The sequence below is a fragment of the Oncorhynchus mykiss genome, chromosome 14 (assembly GCF_057628025.1).
Source record: "Oncorhynchus mykiss isolate SJ-2025 chromosome 14, ASM5762802v1, whole genome shotgun sequence".
In the NCBI taxonomy this organism is placed as follows: Eukaryota; Metazoa; Chordata; class Actinopteri; order Salmoniformes; family Salmonidae; genus Oncorhynchus; species Oncorhynchus mykiss.
Window position 1 is genome coordinate 34,915,178 of NC_143035.1, and position 20,377 is coordinate 34,935,554.

Consider the following 20,377-nt stretch of genomic DNA (forward strand, 5'->3'; position numbering starts at 1 on the left):
TATCTGCAGACGAGAGACAGATGGAGAGAGAGAGAGCATGTTTAAGCCCTGTTTTTATTTTTTATTCTAACACTGTTAGTCATCATAATCATCAGGAGGTGAAATGCAAAACTGACCTTGGATCATTAACTCTGGGACGACTGCATCTCTATCTATATTTCAATGTAAAGCATCTCTTTAATAATACTTCCTGTTGACCCGACCAAGTGACCTCTCACATCTGATCATGCTGTGCCCTCTATGTAGCCAGTTCAGATGAGAGAGGGATTCTCCGACACAGCTGATATAACCCTAGAGGATTTAGGGAGAAGAGGGGAGAGGGATGAAGTGAAGGGGAGAGAATTATTGAGAAGATAAGGTAGTTAAAGAGACAGTGTTCAATCTGCGTGTGGCCTCACCTTGTGTCTACACCACACTAAGTGGCTACAGAGTACTTTATGCTGAAAAACATGAACGGAAACACGAGGACAAACAATATAGTGTAGTTATAAAAATAATGAAGTGTCTTACTATTCTCCATGGTTGGCCCTCTTGCCTAGTCTTGGAAGGTGGAAGGAGCCACAGTTATACACCTGAGCCTGCTTACTGCACAACACAATGCATCAATCAGATTGATACATGAGTGTGTAGGTGTGGTTTATAGGGTTTCTAATTGTTCTACATTTTTTCAATATGGGGGATTTAAAATAGCCTGTTTTGTTTTTGTACAGACATCACACCCTTACCTAAACAGCACCCTCACCTGAGAAGTAGAAATCAAAGGGAGAGAAACTGGGAATTGAATAACTGCAGTTGACAGCTACGTAAAGGGAAGAATACTCTTATTGCAATGTGAATGACTCTTAAAAAGAGCCTTTGGTTGTGCATAGTGTAGTCTACGGTGTTACCAGGGAACAGCACCTTCTTTGAAGAAGTAGAAGGTGAAGATCTCCTGCACAACGATTGCCTCTTGCTACGTTGTTGGACCCCATTCTTGAAACATCCTGCAGAGCAGCAGACTGATTTTTCATTCACTTAGCTAGCTATCTATACAGTATGTGGAGTTTGCTAGATTGTTAGCTAGCCAACTAGCTAGCACATTTAGCAGCTCATTTGAGTTAGCCTGCACTGTAGGTAGTTAGATAATAATACATTGTTTAAAAAAATATTTTCTAAATGTATTAACTTACTTGAATAGGTTCTCCCAGCCATGTGGGCCAAACAGGGCAGCAAGGTTTGTTTGTCACCAGAACATTTTAGAGGATATTACTACTGAAATATGTACCAATTTAATAACCAGACCTTCATACAAACTTGCTATGCTGAATTGTTGACACAATCGAACATGCTGCTATATGCTGCAATATGCTGCCAGCACGCCCACCAGCGAGTCACAATGGGCGGCCTGAGCGGCACGCGGCAAATTACTGCCATCTAGTGTACATTCACTGTTAGTGACAATTGGGGGAATAAATGCACTGCAGACAAAATAGTTGTTCCAAAAATACTTAGCTTGGTCCATGTCTGGTATGGGTTTGTGCTTGTCTCATCAGTGGAACCTGAAACAGGACGGGGGAGAGAGACAACAGGACGTGGGAGAGAGACAACAGGACAGGGAGAGAGACGACAGGATGTGGGAGAGAGACAACAGGACGTGGGAGAGAGACAACAGGACGTGGGAGAGAGACAACAGGACAGGGGGAGAGACACCAGGACAGGAGGAGAGAGACACCAGGACAAGGGGGAGAGAGACACCAGGACGTGGGAGAGAGACACCAGGACAGGGGGGAGAGACAACAGGACAGGGGGGAGAGACAATTGGACATGGGAGAGAGACAACAGGACATGGGAGAGAGACAACAGGACAGGGAGAGAGACAACAGGGCATGGGAGAGAGACAACAGGACAGGGAGAGAGACAACAGGATGTGGGAGAGAGACAACAGGACAGGGAGAGAGACAACAGGACAGGGGGGAGAGACAACTGGACATGGGAGAGAGACAACAGGACAGGGAGAGAGACAACAGGACATGGGAGAGAGACAACAGGACAGGGAGAGAGACAACAGGACATGGGAGAGAGACAACAGGACAGGGAGAGAGACAACAGGATGTGGGAGAGAGACAACAGGACAGGGGGAGAGACAACAGGACAGGGAGAGAGACAACAGGACGTGGGAGAGAGACAACAGGACAGGGAGAGAGACAACAGGATGTGGGAGAGAGACAACAGGACATGGGGAGAGACAACAGGACAGGGAGAGAGACAACAGGACGTGGGAGAGAGACACCTCTACATGCATCATCTTCGACCTTCTGATTCACAAACCACAAATGTCATTGTTCAATGGTCCCCATCTCTGGAATAGTTTTACGTGAGCCGTTTCTTTGCATGTCAATTAGTTTGAGGGTTTAAGCACAATTTTATCATGTGTTTTATTTAGTTGACATTGTGGTTTTATTCCGTGAAGCATTGCCAACACAGTGCTTCACCCCCTTCTTCTAGCGGGGAGATTTTGATGGGTTTTCTCTGGTTCTTGTGTCCTCAGAGATTTTCCATGGGGACGCCTTGTATGATGTTTGTTTTTCAGATTTCTCATTGTTATGGTGATAACCCGAGAAGTTGACGGGATAGTGCCTATCAAAACATCCCCTAATGCAATTTGGCCACTTGGCACAACTGGCCAAAGCTGTCAATCAATCACGAGCCTAGAGAATAATGTGTGAGAACCAGAGAAAACCCATCAAAATCTCCCCGCTAGAAGAAGGGGGTGAAGCACTGTGTTGGCAATGCTTCACGGAATAAAACCACAATGTCAACTAAATAAAACACATGATAAAATTGTGCTTAAACCCTCAAACTAATTGACATGCAAAGAAACGGCTCACGTAAAACTATTCCAGAGATGGGGACCATTGAACAATGACATTTGTGGTTTGTGAATCAGGTCGAAGATGATGCATGTAGAGGACACTTCTGCTCAGACCCCAACCAAGGAACATCAAAAGTCGTGCTATAAATTCACAGACAACACAAAGATTCCTTAATGTCCTTCCAGATTCCCTCTGTCTAACCATGGACGCCAGAGGACAAAAATCAGTTAACCACCTAACTGAGGAACTCAATTTAACCTTGCGCAATACCCTAGATGCAGTTGCACTCCTAAAAACTAAAAACATTTCTCATAAGAAACTAGCTCCCTGGTATACAGAAAATACCCGAGCTCTGAAGCAAGCTTCCAGAAAATTGGAACGGAAATGGCGCCACACCAAACTGGAAGTCTTCCGACTAGCTTGGAAAGACAGTACTGTGCAGTACCAAAGAGCCCTTACTGCTGCTCGATCATCCTATTTTTCTAACTTAATTGAGGAAAATAAGAACAATCCGAAATTCCTTTTTGATACTGTCGCAAAGCTAACTAAAAAGCAGCATTCCCCAAGAGAGGATGGCTTTCACTTTAGCAGTGATAAATTCATGAACTTCTTTGAGGAAAAGATCATGATTATTAGAAAACAAATTACGGACTCCTCTTTAAATCAAAGCTCAGTTGTCCTGAGTCTGCACAACTCTGCCAGGACCTAGGATCAAGAGAGACGCTCAAGTGTTTTAGTACTATATCTCTTGACACAATGATGAAAATAATCATGGCCTCTAAACCTTCAAGCTGCACACTGGACCTTATTCCAACTAAACTACTGAAAGAGCTGCTTCCTGTGCTTGGCCCTCCTATGTTGAACATAATAAACAGCTCTCTATCCACCGGATGTGTACCAAACTCACTAAAAGTGGCAGTAATAAAGCCTCTCTCGAAAAAGCCAAACCTTGACCCAGAAAATATAAAAAACTATCGGCCTATATCGAATCTTCCATTCCTCTCAAACATTTTAGAAAAGGCTGTTGAGCAGCAACTCACTGCCTTCCTGAAGACAAACAATGTATACGAAATGCTTCAGTCTGGTTTTAGACCCCATCATAGCACTGAGACTGCACTTGTGAAGGTGGTAAATGACCTTTTAATGGCATCAGACCGAGGCTCTGCATCTGTCCTCGTGCTCCTAGACCATAGTGCTGCTTTTGATACCATCGATCACCACATTGGAAACCCAAATTGGTCTACATGGACAAGTTCTGGCCTGGTTTAGATCTTATCTTCGGAAAGATATCAGTATGTCTCTGTGAATGGTTTGTCCTCTGACAAATCAACTGTAAATTTCGGTGTTCCTCAAGGTTCCGTTTTAGGACCACTATTGTTTTCACTATATATTTTACCTCTTGGGGATGTCATTCGAAAACAGAATGTTAACTTTCACTGCTATGCGGATGACACACAGCTGTATATTTCAATTAAACATGGTGAAGCCCCAAAATTGCCCTCGCTAGAAGCATGTGTTTCAGACATAAGAAAGTGGATGGCTGCAAACTTTCTACTTTTAAACTCGGACAAAACAGAGATGCTTGTTCTAGGTCCCAAGAAACAAAGATATCTTCTGTTGAATCTGACAATTCATCTTAATGGTTGTACAGTCATCTCAAATAAAACTGTGAAGGACCTCGGCGTTACTCTGGACCCTGATCTCTCTTTTGAAAGAACATATCAAGACCATTTCAAGGACAGCTTTTTTCCATCTACGTAACATTGCAAAAATCAGAAACTTTCTGTCCAAAAATGATGCAGAAAAATTAATCCATGCTTTTGTCACTTCTAGGTTAGACTACTGCAATGCTATACTTTCCGGCTACCCGGATAAAGCACTAAATAAACTTCAGTTAGTGCTAAATACGGCTGCTAGAATCCTGACTAGAACCCCAAAATTTGAGCATATTACTCCAGTGCTAGCGTCTACACTGGCTTCCTGTCAAAGCAAGGGCTGATTTCAAGGTTTTACTGCTAACCTACAAAGCATTACATGTGCTTGCTCCTACCTATCTCTCTGATTTGGTCCTGCCATACATACCTACACGTACGCTACGGTCACAAGACGCAGGCCTCCTAAATGTCCCTAGAATTTCTAAACAAACAGCTGGAGGCAGGGCTTTCTCCTATAGAACTCCATTTTTATGAAACGGTCTGCCTACCCATGTCAGAGACGCAGATTCTGTCTCAACCTTTAAGTCTTTACTGAAGACTCATCTCTTCAGTGGGTCATATGATTGAGTGTAGTCTGGCCCAGGAGTGTGAAGGTGAACGGAAAGGCTCTGGAGTAACGAACCGCCCTTGCTGTCTCTGCCTGGCCGGTTCCCCTCTTTCCACTGGGATTCTCTGCCTCTAACCCTATTACAGGGGCTGAGTCACTGGCTTACTGGGGATCTCTCATACCGTCCCTGGGAGGGGTGCGTCACCTGAGTGGGTTGAGTCACTGATGTGATCATCCTGTCTGGGTTGCCCCCCCCCCCCCCCTTTGGGTTGTGCCGTGGCGGAGATCTTTGTGGGCTATACTCAGCCTTGTCTCAGGATGGTAAGTTGGTGGTTGAAGATATCCCTCTAGTGGTGTGGGGGCTGTGCAAAGTGGGTGGGGTTATATCCTTCCTGTTTGGCCCTGTCCGGGGGTGTCCTCGGATGGGGCCACAGTGTCTCCTGACCCCTCCTGTCTCAGCCTCCAGTATTTATGCTGCAGTAGTTTATGTGTCGGGGGGCTAGGGTCAGTTTGTTATATCTGGAGTACTTCTACTGTCCTATTCGGTGTCCTGTGTGAATTTGAGTGTGCTCTCTCTAATTCTCTCTTTCTTTCTCTCTCTCTCGGAGGACCTGAGACCTAGGACCATGCCTCAGGATTACCTGACATGATGACTCCTTGCTGTCCCCAGTCCACCTGGCCGTGCTGCTGCTCCAGTTTCAACTGTTCTGCCTTATTATTATTGGACCATGCTGGTCATTTATGAACATTTGAACATCTTGGCCATGTTCTGTTATAATCTCCACCCGGCACAGCCAGAAGAGGACTGGCCACCCCACATAGCCTGGTTCCTCTCTAGGTTTCTTCCTAGGTTTTGGCCTTTCTAGGGAGTTTTTCCTAGCCACCGTGCTTCTACACCTGCATTGCTTGCTGTTTGGGGTTTTAGGCTGGGTTTCTGTACAGTACTTTGAGATATCAGCTGATGTACGAAGGGCTATATAAATACATTTGATTTGATTTGATTTGAGGTGTCTCTCTCCCACATCCTGTGTCTCTCTCCCCCGTACTGTGTCTCTCTCCCCCGTCCTGTGTCTCTCTCCCCCTTTCCTGGTGTCTCTCCCTGTAATGTTGTCTCTCCCCCTGTCCTGTTGTCTCTCTCCCCCTTTCCTGTTGTCTCTCCCTGTCCTGTTGTCTCTCTCCCCCGTCCTGTGTCTCTCTCCCTGTCCTCTTGTCTCTCTCCCCCTTTCCTGGTGTCTCTCCCTGTCCTGTTGTCTCTCCCCCCTGTCCTGTTGTCTCTCTCCCATGTCCTGTTGTCTCTCTCCTCCGTCCTGTGTCTCTCTCCCACGTCCTGTTGTCTCTCCCCCCCTGTCCTGTTGTCTCTCCCCCCTGTCCTGTTGTCTCTCCCACGTCCTGTTGTCTCTCCCCCCTGTCCTGTTGTCTCTCCCCTTGTCCTGTTGTCTCTCCCCCCTGTCCTGTTGTCTCTCCCCCTGTCCTGTTGTTTCTCTCCCTGTCCTGTTGTCTCTCTCTCCCTGTCCTGTTGTCTCTCTCTCCCTGTCCTGTTGTCTCTCTCTCCCTGTCCTGTTGTCTCTCTCTCCCTGTCCTGTTGTCTCTCCCTGTCCTGTTGTCTCTCTCCCTGTCCTGTTGTCTCTCCCCCTGTCATGTTGTCTCTCCCCCTGTCCTGTTGTCTTCCCCCTGTCCTGTTGTCTCTCCCCCTGTCCTGTTGTCTCTCCCCCTGTCCTGTTTTCTCTCCCCCTGTCCTGTTGTCTCTCCCACGTCCTGTTGTCTCTCCCTGTCCTGTTGTCTCTCTCCCACGTCCTGTTGTCTCTCTCCCACGTCCTGTTTCAGGTTCCACTGATGAGACAAGCACAAACCCATACCAGACATGGACCAAGCTAAGTATTTTTGGAACAACTATTTGTCTGCAGTGCATTTATTCCCCCAATTGTCACTAACAGTGAATGTACACTAGATGGCAGTAATTTGCCGCGTGCTGCTCAGGCCGCCCATTGTGACTCGCTGGTGGGCGTGCTGGCAGCATATAGCAGCATGTTCGATTGTGTCAACAATTCAGCATAGCAAGTTTATATGAAGGTCTGGTTATTAAATGGGTACATGTTTCAGTAGTAATATCCTCTAAAACGCTCTGGTGACAAACAAACCTCTGGTGCCTTGCGGTCGGAGGCCGAGCAATTGCCATACCAAGCAGTGATGCAACCAGTCAGGATGCTCTCGGTGTTGCAGCTGTAGAACCTTTTGAGGATCTGAGGACCCATGCCAAATCTTTTTAGTTTCCTGAGGGGGAATATGCTTTGTCGTGCCCTTTTCACGACTGTCTTGGTGTGTTTGGACCATTCTAGTTTGTTGTTGATGTGGACACTAAGGAACTTGAAGCTCTCAACCTGCTCTACTACAGCCCCATCGATGAGAATGGGGAGGTGCTCAGTCCTCATTTTCCTGTAGTCCACAATCATCTCCTTAGTCTTGGTTACGTTGAGGGAGAGGTTGTTGTCCTGGCACCACCCGGGCAGGTCTCTGACCTCCTCCCTATAAGATGTCTCGCCGTTGTTGGTGATCAGGCCTACCACTGTTGTGTCATCGGCAAACTTAATGATGGTGTTGGAGTTGTGCCTGGCCATGTAGTCGTGGGTTAACAGGGAGTACAGGAGGTGACTGAGCACGCACCCCCGTGGAGCTCCAGTGTTGAGGATCAGCGTGGCAGATGTGTTGCTACCTACCATCACCACCTGGGGGCGGCCTGTCAGGAAGTCCAGGATCCAGTTGCAGGGGGAGGTGTTTAGTCCCAGGATCCTTAGCTTAGTGATGAGCTATGAGGGTACTATGGTGTTGAACGCTGTGCTGTAGTCAATGAATAGCATTCTCACATAAGTGTTCCTTTTTTCCAGGTAGGAAAGGGCAGTGTGGAGTGCAGTAGAGATTGCATCATCTGTGGATCTGTTTGGGCGGTATGCAAATTGGAGTGGGTCTAGGGTTTCTGGGATAATGGTGTTTATCTGAGCCATTACCAACCTTTCAAAGCACTTCGTGGCTACGGACGTGGGTGCTACGGGTCTGTAGTCATTTAGGCAGGTTGCCTTTGTGTTCTTGGGCACAGGGACTATGGTGGTCTGCTTGAAACATGTTGGGATTACAGACTCAATTAGTGACATGTTGAAAATGTCAGTGAAGACACCTGCCAGTTGGTCAGCACATGCCCGGAGCACACGTCCTGGTAATCTGTCTGGCCCTGCAGCCTTGTGAATGTTGACCTGTTTAAAGGTCTTACTCACGTCGGCTACGGAGAGCGTGATCACACAGTCGTCCGGAACAGCTGAGGCTCTCATGCAGGCCTCAGTGTTGCTTGCCTCGAAGCGAGCATAGAAGTGACTTAGCTCGTCTGGTAGGCTCGTGTCACTGGGCAGCTTGCGGCTCTGCTTCCCTTTGTAATCTGTAATAGTTTGCAAGCCCTGCCACATAAGACGAGCGTCGGAGCCGATGTAGTATGATTCAATCTTAGCCCTGTATTGACGCTTTGCCTGTTTGATGGTTCGTCGCAGGGCATAGCAGGATTTCTTGTAAGCTTCCGGGTTAGAGTCCCGCACCTTGAAAGCGGCAGCTATGCCCTTTAGCTCAGTGCGAATGTTGCCTGTAATCCATGGCTTCTGGTTGGTTATGTATGTACAGTCACTGTGGGGACGACGTCCTCAATGCACTTATTGATAAAGCCAGTGACTGATGTGGTGTACTCCTCAATGCCATCGTAAGAATCCCGGAACATATTCCAGTCTGTGCTAGCAAAACAGTCCTGTAGTTTAGCATCTGCTTCATCTGACCACTTTTTTTATAGACCGAGTCACTGGTGCTTCCTGCTTTAATTTTTGCTTTTAAGCAGGAATCACTTATTATTACTTATTTCCTTATACAGCTGACTGAGAACGGTCTTAGTGCCAGCATCTGCAACTGTATTATTGAGGGCATGTTTGTTTACTCGATGTGTAACTCTGTGTTGTTGTTGTTTGTGTCTAACTGCTTTGCTTTATTCTTGGCCAGGTCGCAGTTGCAAATGAGAACTTGTTCTCAACTTGCCTACCTGGTTAAATAAAGGTTAAATAAAAAACTTTTTTACATTTTTTATTATGCAGCTGAGTAAATTAGCCATACACTGTCTCTTAAATATTTGTGAAACCTCTGTTTGATCAAGACGTTTGATGCCAAAACTGGGATCCAGTGTCTGGTTCCACGGTTCTCTGGTTAGAGCGTCAGGACCAGGTTTGGCTGCAGTTCTTCTACTCTGAACAGAATGGGCAATTCTATGACCCGTTCTGGACAGATAGTATGTTTTACTGGGTTCCTGATCTATGCAGACCAGGAGTATCTGAACTAGATGGACAAGAAGGCCAATGAGGATTCATCACCTTCATCCTGATGGGTTGAAATACAATGGCACCTGCTTTTGCTGCCTGTCATCATTGCAATTATAGTTCAGCCTATTTATACTCCGTTTTGGTCAATAATAAAAATGTTCTCTAAAAAAGTGAATTGTAATAGGCCTACTGTATTACTTACTATGTGTTGCACATTATTGAAAAGCTATGCCCTATATTGACACCAGGTGACACTGAGTTGTCTGTTGCCCAGCTAGTACTCATTGCTTAGTATTTATACGGAACAAAAATATAAACGCAACATGTAAAGTGTTGGTCCCATATTTCATGAGCTGAAATAGAAGATCCCAGAAATGTTCCATACACACAAAAAAAGCTTATTTCTCTCAGATCTTGTGCACAAATTTGTTTACATCCCTGTTAGTGAGCATTTATACTTTACCAAGATAATCCATCCACCTGACAGGTGTGGCATATCAAGAAGCTGATTAAACAGTGTGATTGTTTCACTGGTGCACCTTGTGCTGGGAACAATAAAAAGGCCACTTTAAAATATGCTCTTTTGTCACACAACACAAGGCCACAGATGTCTTAAGTTTTGATTGAGCATGCAATTGGCATGCTAACTGCAGGCATGTCCACCAGAGCTGTTGCCAGAGAATTGTATGTTCATTTCCCAACCATCAGCCTCCTCCAATGTCATTTCATAGAATTTGGCAGTACGTCCAACCAGCTTCACTATCGCACACCACCTGTAACCACGCCAACCCAGGACCTCCACATCCATCTTCTTCACCTGCGGGATCATCTGAGACCAGCCACCCGGACAACTGATGAAACTGTGGGTTTGCACAACCAAAGAATTTCTGCAAAAACTGTCAGAAACTGTCTCAGGGAAGCTCATCTACGTGCTAAGTCGTCCTCACCAGGGTCTTGATCTGACAGCAGTTCGGCGTCTTAACCAACTTCAGTGGCCAGATGCTCACCTTCAATGGCCACTAGCACGCTGGAGAAGTGTGCTCTTCACGGATAAATCCTGGTTTCAACTGTACCGAGCAGATGGCAGACAACGTGTATGGTGTCGTGTGGGCGAGCGGTTTGATGATGTCAACGTTGTGAGCAGAGCGCCCCATGGCGGAGGTGGCGTTATGGAATAGGCATGCATAAGCTATGTACAACGAACACAGTTGCATTTTATCGATGGCGATTTGAATGCACAGAGATACCATGGTGAGATCCTGAGGCACATTGGCATGCCATTCATCCTCTACCATCACCTCATGTTTTAGCATGATGATGCACGGCCCCATGTCGCAAGGATCTGTACACAAATCATGGAAGCTGAAAATGGCCCAGTCCTTCCTTGGCCTGCATACTCACCAGACATATCACCCATTGAGCATGTTTGGGATGCTCTGGATCGACGTGTACAACAACGTGTTCCAGTTCCCGCCAATATCCAGCAACTTCGCACAGCCATTGGCGAGGAGTCAGACAACATTCCACAGGCCACAATCAACAGCCTGATAGACTCGAAAGGAGAATGTGCATGAGGCAAATGGTGGTCACACCAGATACTGACTCATTTTCTGATCCACGCCCCCACCTTTTTTTAAGGTATCTGTGACCAACAGATCTGTATTTCCAGTGATGTGAAATCCATAGATTAGGGTCTAATACATGTATTTCAATTCACTGATTTCATTATATGAAGTATAACTCAGTAAAATCTTTGTTTTATGTTGCATTTATTTCTGCTCAGTGTAATAATAATTTTTTCTTAAAACTGCGTTGACAGTTAAGGGCTTGTAAGTAAGTATTACACCTGTTGTATTAGGTGCATGTGACAAACAAATTTTGATTTGATTTTGTTATGGCTGATTGGAGGGAAAATGAGGGAAATTATTTTATTTTCACGTTACATTTTTTGGAGTGCTGTTTATATTCAGCAATAAGATACATGCAACTTTTTTTCTTTTTTTCCCTGTTTGCAACTATCCCTCTCTGTCTAAATTAAACGAGAATGCACTAACCGTGTTACATGTCATTAAAATGGTTTATTTTGTGTTATAAATCTTATTATAGTACATTTTACAATGTGTTAAAGGAAAACGTTTTTACACACATGCCACTTGAGAAAGTTAACGAAGTGATTTGCAATAAAAACTTGATTTAATCATCTCAACAGCTCTATCCGTTTTCAAAATGCCAGTGTTTGAGAGACAAGTTTAGTTTATTTGAAATCAATTAGAGAATGAGTTATTGTCGTAATTAGCCCATTTTGGTCACGTGTTTTTGGACTACATTTCCCATCTTACACTCGGTCTTTTGCGTACGCAAATTCACTAGCTCCTCACCGACCGCAACAGCAGCTGAGGAAGCAAACCACTTCGTTGAACGAGGATCCGTGGAAAAATCTTTGTGAAAGTGTAAACAGACGAGATAACAGCTGAATTAAACTGGTCTGAAGCATTGTTTCTTTGTCAACTGAATAACGGAAACAGTCGTCGCTTTTCGCCGGTACCGAGGATAATACAAAACTTACCAAAGAGGAATTCTTCATTCAGGATGCCGGAGTGAAACAAAGAGGTCTGGGGGCATTCCTGTCAGATAGGGTGAGCGGCACATGCGATCTTGGACATTTAGAGAATCTAAAAGTTTACTAAATGTGTGTATCAATGATGTAATGCTGTCAACAGTCAGGTGTGATCTTTGTCTAAGTTTAAGGTATAGGCCTATACATAATAGTATTATAACCGCATGAGTGGTCTACGTTTCTGTTTAAAAAACACTCGTGGTGTTGACACCGCTAAATGAGCGAGAAAGTCATGAAAATGTTTCCATTATCAACGTATTGCTTTTCTCATAGCAGATTTGAGACACAGTAGCAATGTTATTGTTAGGCCTACAAAAAAGTTATTTTGTTACCCCAGCGCTACAATTGCCATTTCGTTTTTTTTCTCCCCACATTAAGACATTTTAAATCGCACCCACTTGCATGGGGAATGTAATTGCAGTTCAGTACCATAGCCCAGTATTGGACCAAAGGAGACTAACGTTACTCCTTAGTTCAAGGACCTTACATACTCTGTTTTAAAGGGCGAATTGGCTCTGAAAGACTAAACTGGCAAATACTCCCTTCTAAACGTGAAGCGGTTTTCAGTTGAGGTACGGTTCTAGAAAAACATCCAAAATAATTTAACAAATGCAAAATACACTGTTACAGCCAACAGTATTTTTTTCAGTGGCAGGTTTGTGACGTCTGTCTTCCAGTTACACACAGGTTAGGAGACTCGGATAGTTATTTTATTTAGCACCGGTAGTCATCCGTCTGGTTTCCTTGAACAAGCGCAGTGGACATATTGCTGTGTGGGAAACCTTACACTATAAAAGTGTATCATTTTTAAAAATAATTTTATTTGATTATGTCTCGCAAATATGAAAGATTTAAAGTCCTTATGCTTCCAAAACGTGTTAAATGTTCAGACCGAGCGTCACGGCTCTTAACATACAACCTCTGATAAATGGCTATTAGGTGGAATGTAATGGAACTGAGTAATGGACGATCAAGGGCGATGCAGTGCCAGTGACCAATGTTTACTGTACACATGGTCATGGAGGAAATTAACTCAATCACATTTTTAAGCTTACAAAAGAGCAGCTCACAAATTAAGTTTCCCAGAATGTTGCATTTGAAATATTTCGAAAGGCTATTGATTTTTATTTATTTATTTATTTATTTTAAACATCCAAAGGCTCATCTTTAACAATCGATTTCAACTGATTGCTTTCATTAATATCAAAGGCATGTTTCACTTTGCCCTCAACCCATTAAACATCTCTGAAGCTGGAGATTCCCATCTCCCTCACTAGCTTTAAGCACCAGCTGTCAGAGCAGCTCACAGATCACTGCACCTGTACATAGATAGCCCATCTGTAAACAGCCCATCTACCTACCTCATCCCCATACAGTATTTATTTATCTTGCTCCTTTGCACCCCAGTATCTCTACTTGCACATTCATCTTCTGCACATCTACCATTCCAGTGTTTAATTGCTATATTGTAATTACTTCGCCACCATGGCCTATTTATTGCCTTAACTCCCTTAACTTACCTAATTTGCACTCACTGTATATAGACTTTTTGTTTTATTTTGTCTACTGTATTATTGACTGTATGTTTTGTTTATTCCATGTGTAACTCTGTTGTTGTATGTGTTGAATTGCTACGCTTTATCTTGGCCAGGTCACAGTTGCAAATGAGAACTTGTTCTCAACTAGCCTACATGGTTAAATAAAGGTGAAATCAAATTCTCTACAATGCGATTTAGAAATAAATCTATATATACAGTGCCTTGCGAAAGTATTCGGCCCCCTTGAACTTTGCGACCTTTTGCCACATTTCAGGCTTCAAACATAAAGATATAAAACTGTATTTTTTTGTGAAGAATCAACAACAAGTGGGACACAATCATGAAGTGGAACGACATTTATTGGATATTTCAAACTTTTTTAACAAATCAAAAACGGAAAAATTGGGCGTGCAAAATTATTCAGCCCCCTTAAGTTAATACTTTGTAGCGCCACCTTTTGCTGCGATTACAGCTGTAAGTCGCTTGGGGTATGTCTCCATCAGTTTTGCACATCGAGAGACTGAAATTTTTTCCCATTCCTCCTTGCAAAACAGCTCGAGTTTAGTGAGGTTGGATGGAGAGCATTTGTGAACAGCAGTTTTCAGTTCTTTCCACAGATTCTCGATTGGATTCAGGTCTGGACTTTGACTTGGCCATTCTAACACCTGGATATGTTTATTTTTGAACCATTCCATTGTAGATTTTGCTTTATGTTTTGGATCATTGTCTTGTTGGAAGACCAATCTCCGTCCCAGTCTCAGGTCTTTTGCAGGCTCCATCAGGTTTTCTTCCAGAATGGTCCTGTATTTGGCTCCATCCATCTTCCCATCAATTTTAACCATCTTCCCTGTCCCTGCTGAAGAAAAGCAGGCCCAAACCATGATGCTGCCACCACCATGTTTGACAGTGGGGATGGTGTGTTCAGCTGTGTTGCTTTTATGCCAAACATAACGTTTTGCATTGTTGCCAAGAAGTTCAATTTTGGTTTCATCTGACCAGAGCACCTTCTTCCACATGTTTGGTGTGTCTCCCAGGTGGCTTGTGGCAAACTTTAAACTACACTTTTTATGGATATCTTTAAGAAATGGCTTTCTTCTTGCCACTCTTCCATAAAGGCCAGATTTGTGCAATATACGACTGATTGTTGTCCTATGGACAGAGTCTCCCATCTCAGCTGTAGATCTCTGCAGTTCATCCAGAATGATCATGGGCCTCTTGGCTGCATCTCTGATCAGTCTTCTCCTTGTATGAGCTGAAAGTTTAGAGGGACGGCCAGGTCTTGGTAGATTTGCAGTGGTCTGATACTCCTTCCATTTCAATATTATCGCTTGCACAGTGCTCCTTGGGATGTTTAAAGCTTGGGAAATATTTTTGTATCCAAATCCGGCTTTAAACTTCTTCACAACAGTATCTCGGACCTGCCTGGTGTGTTCCTTGTTCTTCATGATGCTCTCTGCGCTTTTAACGGACCTCTGAGACTATCACAGTGCAGGTGCATTTATACGGAGACTTGATTACACACAGGTGGATTGTATTTATCATCATTAGTCATTTAGGTCAACATTGGATCATTCAGAGATCCTCACTGAACTTCTGGAGAGAGTTTGCTGCACTGAAAGTAAAGGGGCTGAATCATTTTGCATGCCCAATTTTTCCGTTTTTGATTTGTTAAAAAAGTTTGAAATATCCAATAAATGTCGTTCCACTTCATGATTGTGTCCCACTTGTTGTTGATTCTTCACAAAAAAATACAGTTTTATATCTTTATGTTTGAAGCCTGAAATGTGGCAAAAGGTCGCAAAGTTCAAGGGGGCCGAATACTTTCGCAAGGCACTGTATATATATATATTCATTGTGCAAATTAATAGAAAGGATACAATGTTTTATTCCCCTTGAAATAAACACTTGTTTTTTTTATTTGCTGGGACTTCATCTCTCTTATAAAATAGATTTTTATTCACCAGTATGAATATAGGATAATACAACTTATTCTATAAATCCTTGTCCCTTTGACATCAAATATCTAAAGTTGTGATAAGACACCATAACATGCTGCGTATAGCCAGGATGTCTCTTGACTTAGCCCACATTGCTGTGTGTCTGCAGGGCTGAACTTCATCCGTGTGGCCTTCTCTGAATGGGAAAGATGGAAAGGGAGTTACAATGGTGGAAAGGACAGCTAGCAGGGGATATCCATCAGTCCCTCCGCATCAAGGTAAGACCAGCCAGTCATAGAATTAGAATTAATAGAATTCTGAATTTTAATTCTATGAATGCAGTTATCTGGGTCTCCTTGGTTCATTCCTGGAGTTCCATTTTCCTCATCACCACGTGATAAGAATCTCAACTGCATGGTGAAATGTGTATTATGGGGATGTTCTCAATGCCAGGGAGAACGCTTTGAGTCTGGTGGCCTGCAGTTCACCTGTGCTTAAATGCATCTTAACCTGAAAAAGACAACTAATCTAGGTAGCCTAGCGGTTCAGCGCGTTGGGCCAGTAACCAAAAAGTCGCTGGTTCAAATTCCCAAGCCGACGAGGTGAAAAATCTCATGTTCCCTTGAGCAAGGCAGTATGTCACACTGGATAAGCGCTTCTGCTCAATGGCTTAAAGGGGGCGGCAGGGTAGCCTAGTGGTTAGAGTGTAGAGGGGGCAGGTACCCAAGTGGTTAGTGTAGAGGGGGCAGGTACCCAAGTGGTTAGAGTGTAGAGGGGCAGGTACCCTAGTGGTTAGAGCGTTGGACTAGTAACCGGAAGGTTGCAAGTTCAAATCCCTGAGCTGACAAGGTACAAATCTGTCGTTCTGCCCCTGAACGGGCAGTTAACCCACTGTTCCTAGGCCGTCATTGAAAATCAGAATTTGTTCTTAACTGACTCGCCTAGTTAAATAAAGGTTAAAAAAAAAAAAAATGATGTAAAATGTATGTTTTCTTGTTGACATACTCTAGTGCTTTGGTGAAAATGAAGATCCAAGCCAGTAGAGGGACATGATAGCAACTCCTCACCTTCTATTTATAGCTTCTATATAGTGTAGTTAATATTGGCAGATGGATATAATTGCATGACTGTCATCTTTGTGAGCGTGGTCTAATTTAGATTACACAGAAGGGTTGAGGCTCATTAATTGGCTGATGCGGTAATTAGGCTAAACTCCGGCTTGATGATATTTTACTGTTTGGCCATTTTAATGGCAGCATCTGTCACTGGACTGCCATCCTCATAAAGGGAGCAAGAATATCATAGCTAATTTGATTCTACTTAGAAAGAACAATATGGAGTAGATTTGTGTGTGTGTGTGTCTACGCACACGTCACATGTAGGGGGAGTATTTGGATAGATGGAATTGTTGCAGGCCGCTGCCCCCACTATGTTACAATCGGGCAGTCTCCTTACAAGTTATTCACTAAGCCTAACAGTCATTTGATTTACTCGTGTCTAAATCACTGAGTTGGACGTCTGTAACCAGGGGGCGTGTAGATTAGGGCCTCCCTTCTGATTCTATTCTGACCCCACCCCAACCCTTTAACTAATCTGCAGACCAAAGACAAAACAACATGGATGCTGATGTAAGGTCTTTGAAAGCCAAACGACACCCCAGACATAAACCCTATCTCTAAATAATTGTAGCCCATCAGCAGGCTAGTCTGCCCCCCCACCTCTCTGCATCGAGTCCCCTGCCTTCCGCAGCATAATTAATGCAGTGGTTCCCCACAATGCCCTGCACCACTGAACACTCAGACAGACCGATGGACCAGAGGCAAGGCATGCATGGGGGGGGGGGGAGAAGAGAGGAGAACTCAAGTCGAGGGTAGTGTTTATGGGGGTGTCTGTATGCACTGTTTATATTGTCCTTCAGCTGCCGATCACCTTAGTGATCACCGTTGTTTAGGTATTGCCTACATTCAACAAACTCAACAGACAATTGATGTAACTCGCAGATTAAATATGTGAGGCACGTGTGTGCCATACATTGTGGTCATCAGTACGTTGGTCATGCTGACAGGCACCACAGGGTTATTCTTCACCGATCTACAGCAAGTCAGTATCCAGTGAAGATTAGCTTTATACGAGGGCAGCGTTTTGTTATTTGGACAACCCTTAGGGAAGGGGAAGTAGGCAATAGTAACCTGTATTTTTAGTATGGGTGGATGTTTTTCGTGTGCCTCTAGCAGCAAACCACAAACTGGTACAGCACTACTTAAAGAGATTAATCCACCCCGACTCAGTCTGATATGAAATAAATCCACATTATAAAGCCCTTTTTTTAAATGTATTTTTATCAAATATTCATCTATGACGAAACAAAGCATTTTTTGAAAAAACATAACTCCTCGTTTTTCTAAGCCTGTATTAGGATAGAGACAAACTCGTGAAGCATTAAAGGCTATACATATGGGAGAAAGTGTTTTTTTTATATCGCGCCCCTTGTCAAATGCGTCTTTAAGCTGAAGGCTCACGTGATGCTCCTCTATTCTATGTGGTTGACTAGGAGGAGACTGGGTGTGTCCTAGGGGGCGTGTCAAAAATGGCACCTGTGCACTGCCACATCCCGCCCCAAACGGACACCAAAAATGCTTTCAAAGATCTTCATTGTCACCCTGAACAAACTGGAGACTGTGTACCCGGAGGCAGTGTTCATTGTCACTGGGGACTTTAACAAAAATACATTTGAGAACCCTGCTCCCGAATTACTATCAGCAGGTTGGCTGTCCAACTCGCAGAGATTCCCAATGGACCAACGCTACATGTTTTTTTCGACACAGGTATAAAGGCAATCTCCCGCCCTCCTTTCGGCAAGTTAGACCAGGACTCCATTTTGTTCCTCCCGGCCTACAAACAAAGACTCAAGGGAAGTCCTGGTGTTCACATCTGTTCAACACTTGTCTGTGTAATCAGAATCCATGCTCCAAGACTGTTTTGATCACGTGGACTGGAATATGTTACAGGTTTCCTCTGGGGACTGAACTCTCTATGTAACTGGGACCTAGAGTTTTTGACAGGCTGCCCCCCAGGTGGTGAATGTAGGAAGCATTACCTCTTCCACACTGCTCCTCAACACGGGGCCCCCACAAGGATACGTCCTCAGTCCCTTCCTGAACTCTGTATATCCACGACTGCCTCAGTTTCAACTCCAAGTTTGCTGACGACACGACAACAGCAGTAGGCCTAATTACCAACAGCGATGATACTGCCTACAGGAAGGAACTAGGCACTCTGACGGTGTGGTGCCAGGTAAACAACCTCTTCCTCAACATCAGCAAAACAAAGGAGCTGAGGAGTGGCTCCCGTGGAGACGGCCAAAAACGTCAAGTTCCTCGGCTTACACATCTCCGAGGAGGTGAAATGGTCAAACCACACGGACACAGTGGTGAAGGAATGACAGCGACTCTTTAACCTCAGGAGGTTGTCCAGAGAGGCAGTGATTGAATTGGCCTGTCCCCGAAGGCCCTCGATGTTCTACAGGAGCACCCTTGAGAGCATACTGTTGTGCTGCATCACAGCCTGGTATGGCACCGCCACTGACCAAGGCACTACAGAGGGAGGTGCGCTCAGCCGACTGCACCATTGGATGCACACCGCCTGCCCTTCAGGACACTTACAACACCAGGTGTTGCAGGAAGGCCAAGAAGATCATGAGCCACGGCCTGTTCTTCCCGCATCCATCACTCACACGTGCAGTACAGGAGCATCATGGCTAAAACTGACCGGCCAATAGAACACTGGGCTCCAGAGTGACGCAGGGGTCTAAGGCACTGCATCTCAGTGCTTGAAGCGTCACTACAGACACCCTGGTTTGAATCATGCTGTATCACAACCGGCCGGGATTGGGAGTCCAATAGTGTGGCACACAATTGGCTCAGCGTTGTCCAGGCTTGGCCGGTGCAGGCAGTCATTGTAAATAAGAATTTGTTCTGAACTGACTTGCCTAGTTAAAGGTAAAAAAAAAAAATGAATAAAACCAGTTTCTACCAGAGGGTCAGGCTGCTGAATAGCCACCACTTCTCAGCTACCAGCCTCCTTTGGATCTCCCCCCTTTCCCAAACAGACTTCAACCCTGCCCCCATCCTAATGGATATTTATCATGCTGAATAGCCACCACTACTTCCTCTCCCCGTCCCTTTACTCACCATGGGGAACCCTGTACCCCTCCTCTCACTCCCCTTCCTGACCTAAATTGAAATGTAGTATTGGGTTCTATATGGAAATGTAGTGTGTAGGCATGGATGGTAGATTTGTCAGACATGGCTATCTACAGTGCCTTTGGAAAATTTGCTATGAGACTCGAAATTGACATCCGTTGCATCCTGCTTTCATAAGTCATCCTTTATATGTTTCTACAACTTGATTGGAGTCCACCTGTGGTAAATTTAAATTGATTGTACATGATTTTGGAAAGGCACACACCTGTCTATATAAAGCCCCACAGTTGACAGTGCATGTCGGAGCAAAAACCAAGCCATGAGGTCAAAGGACATGTCTGTAGAGCTCTGAGACGGGATTGTGTTGAGGCACAGATCTGGGGAAGGGTACCAGAACATTTCTGAAGCATTGAAGTTCCCCAAGAACACAATGGCCTCCATCATTCTTAAATGGAACATGTTTGGAACCCCCAAAACTCTTCCTGGAGCTGGCCTCCCGGCCAAACTGAGCAATCGGGCTAGAAGGGCCTTGGTCATGGAGGTGACCAAGAACCCAATGGTCACTCTGATAGAGCTCCGGAGTTCCTCTGTGGAGATGGGAGAAAAAGGCACCTAAAGTATTCTCAGAC

General features: G+C 44.5%; 1 protein-coding gene across 1 annotated transcript in view; it reads left to right on the plus strand.

Annotated features, from left to right (window-relative positions):
- The first annotated feature begins 11,797 nt into the window (after positions 1 to 11,797).
- LOC110487788 (cyclin-J) overlaps positions 11,798 to 20,377 on the plus strand; it is a 41,376-nt gene continuing 32,796 nt past the window's right edge. The window contains exons 1-2 of the mRNA XM_036943393.2: positions 11,798 to 12,090; positions 15,716 to 15,824. Coding sequence (XP_036799288.1) covers positions 15,747 to 15,824 — 78 coding nt within the window. The 5' untranslated portion in view covers positions 11,798 to 12,090; positions 15,716 to 15,746. The remainder of the gene's footprint in view (positions 12,091 to 15,715; positions 15,825 to 20,377) is intronic.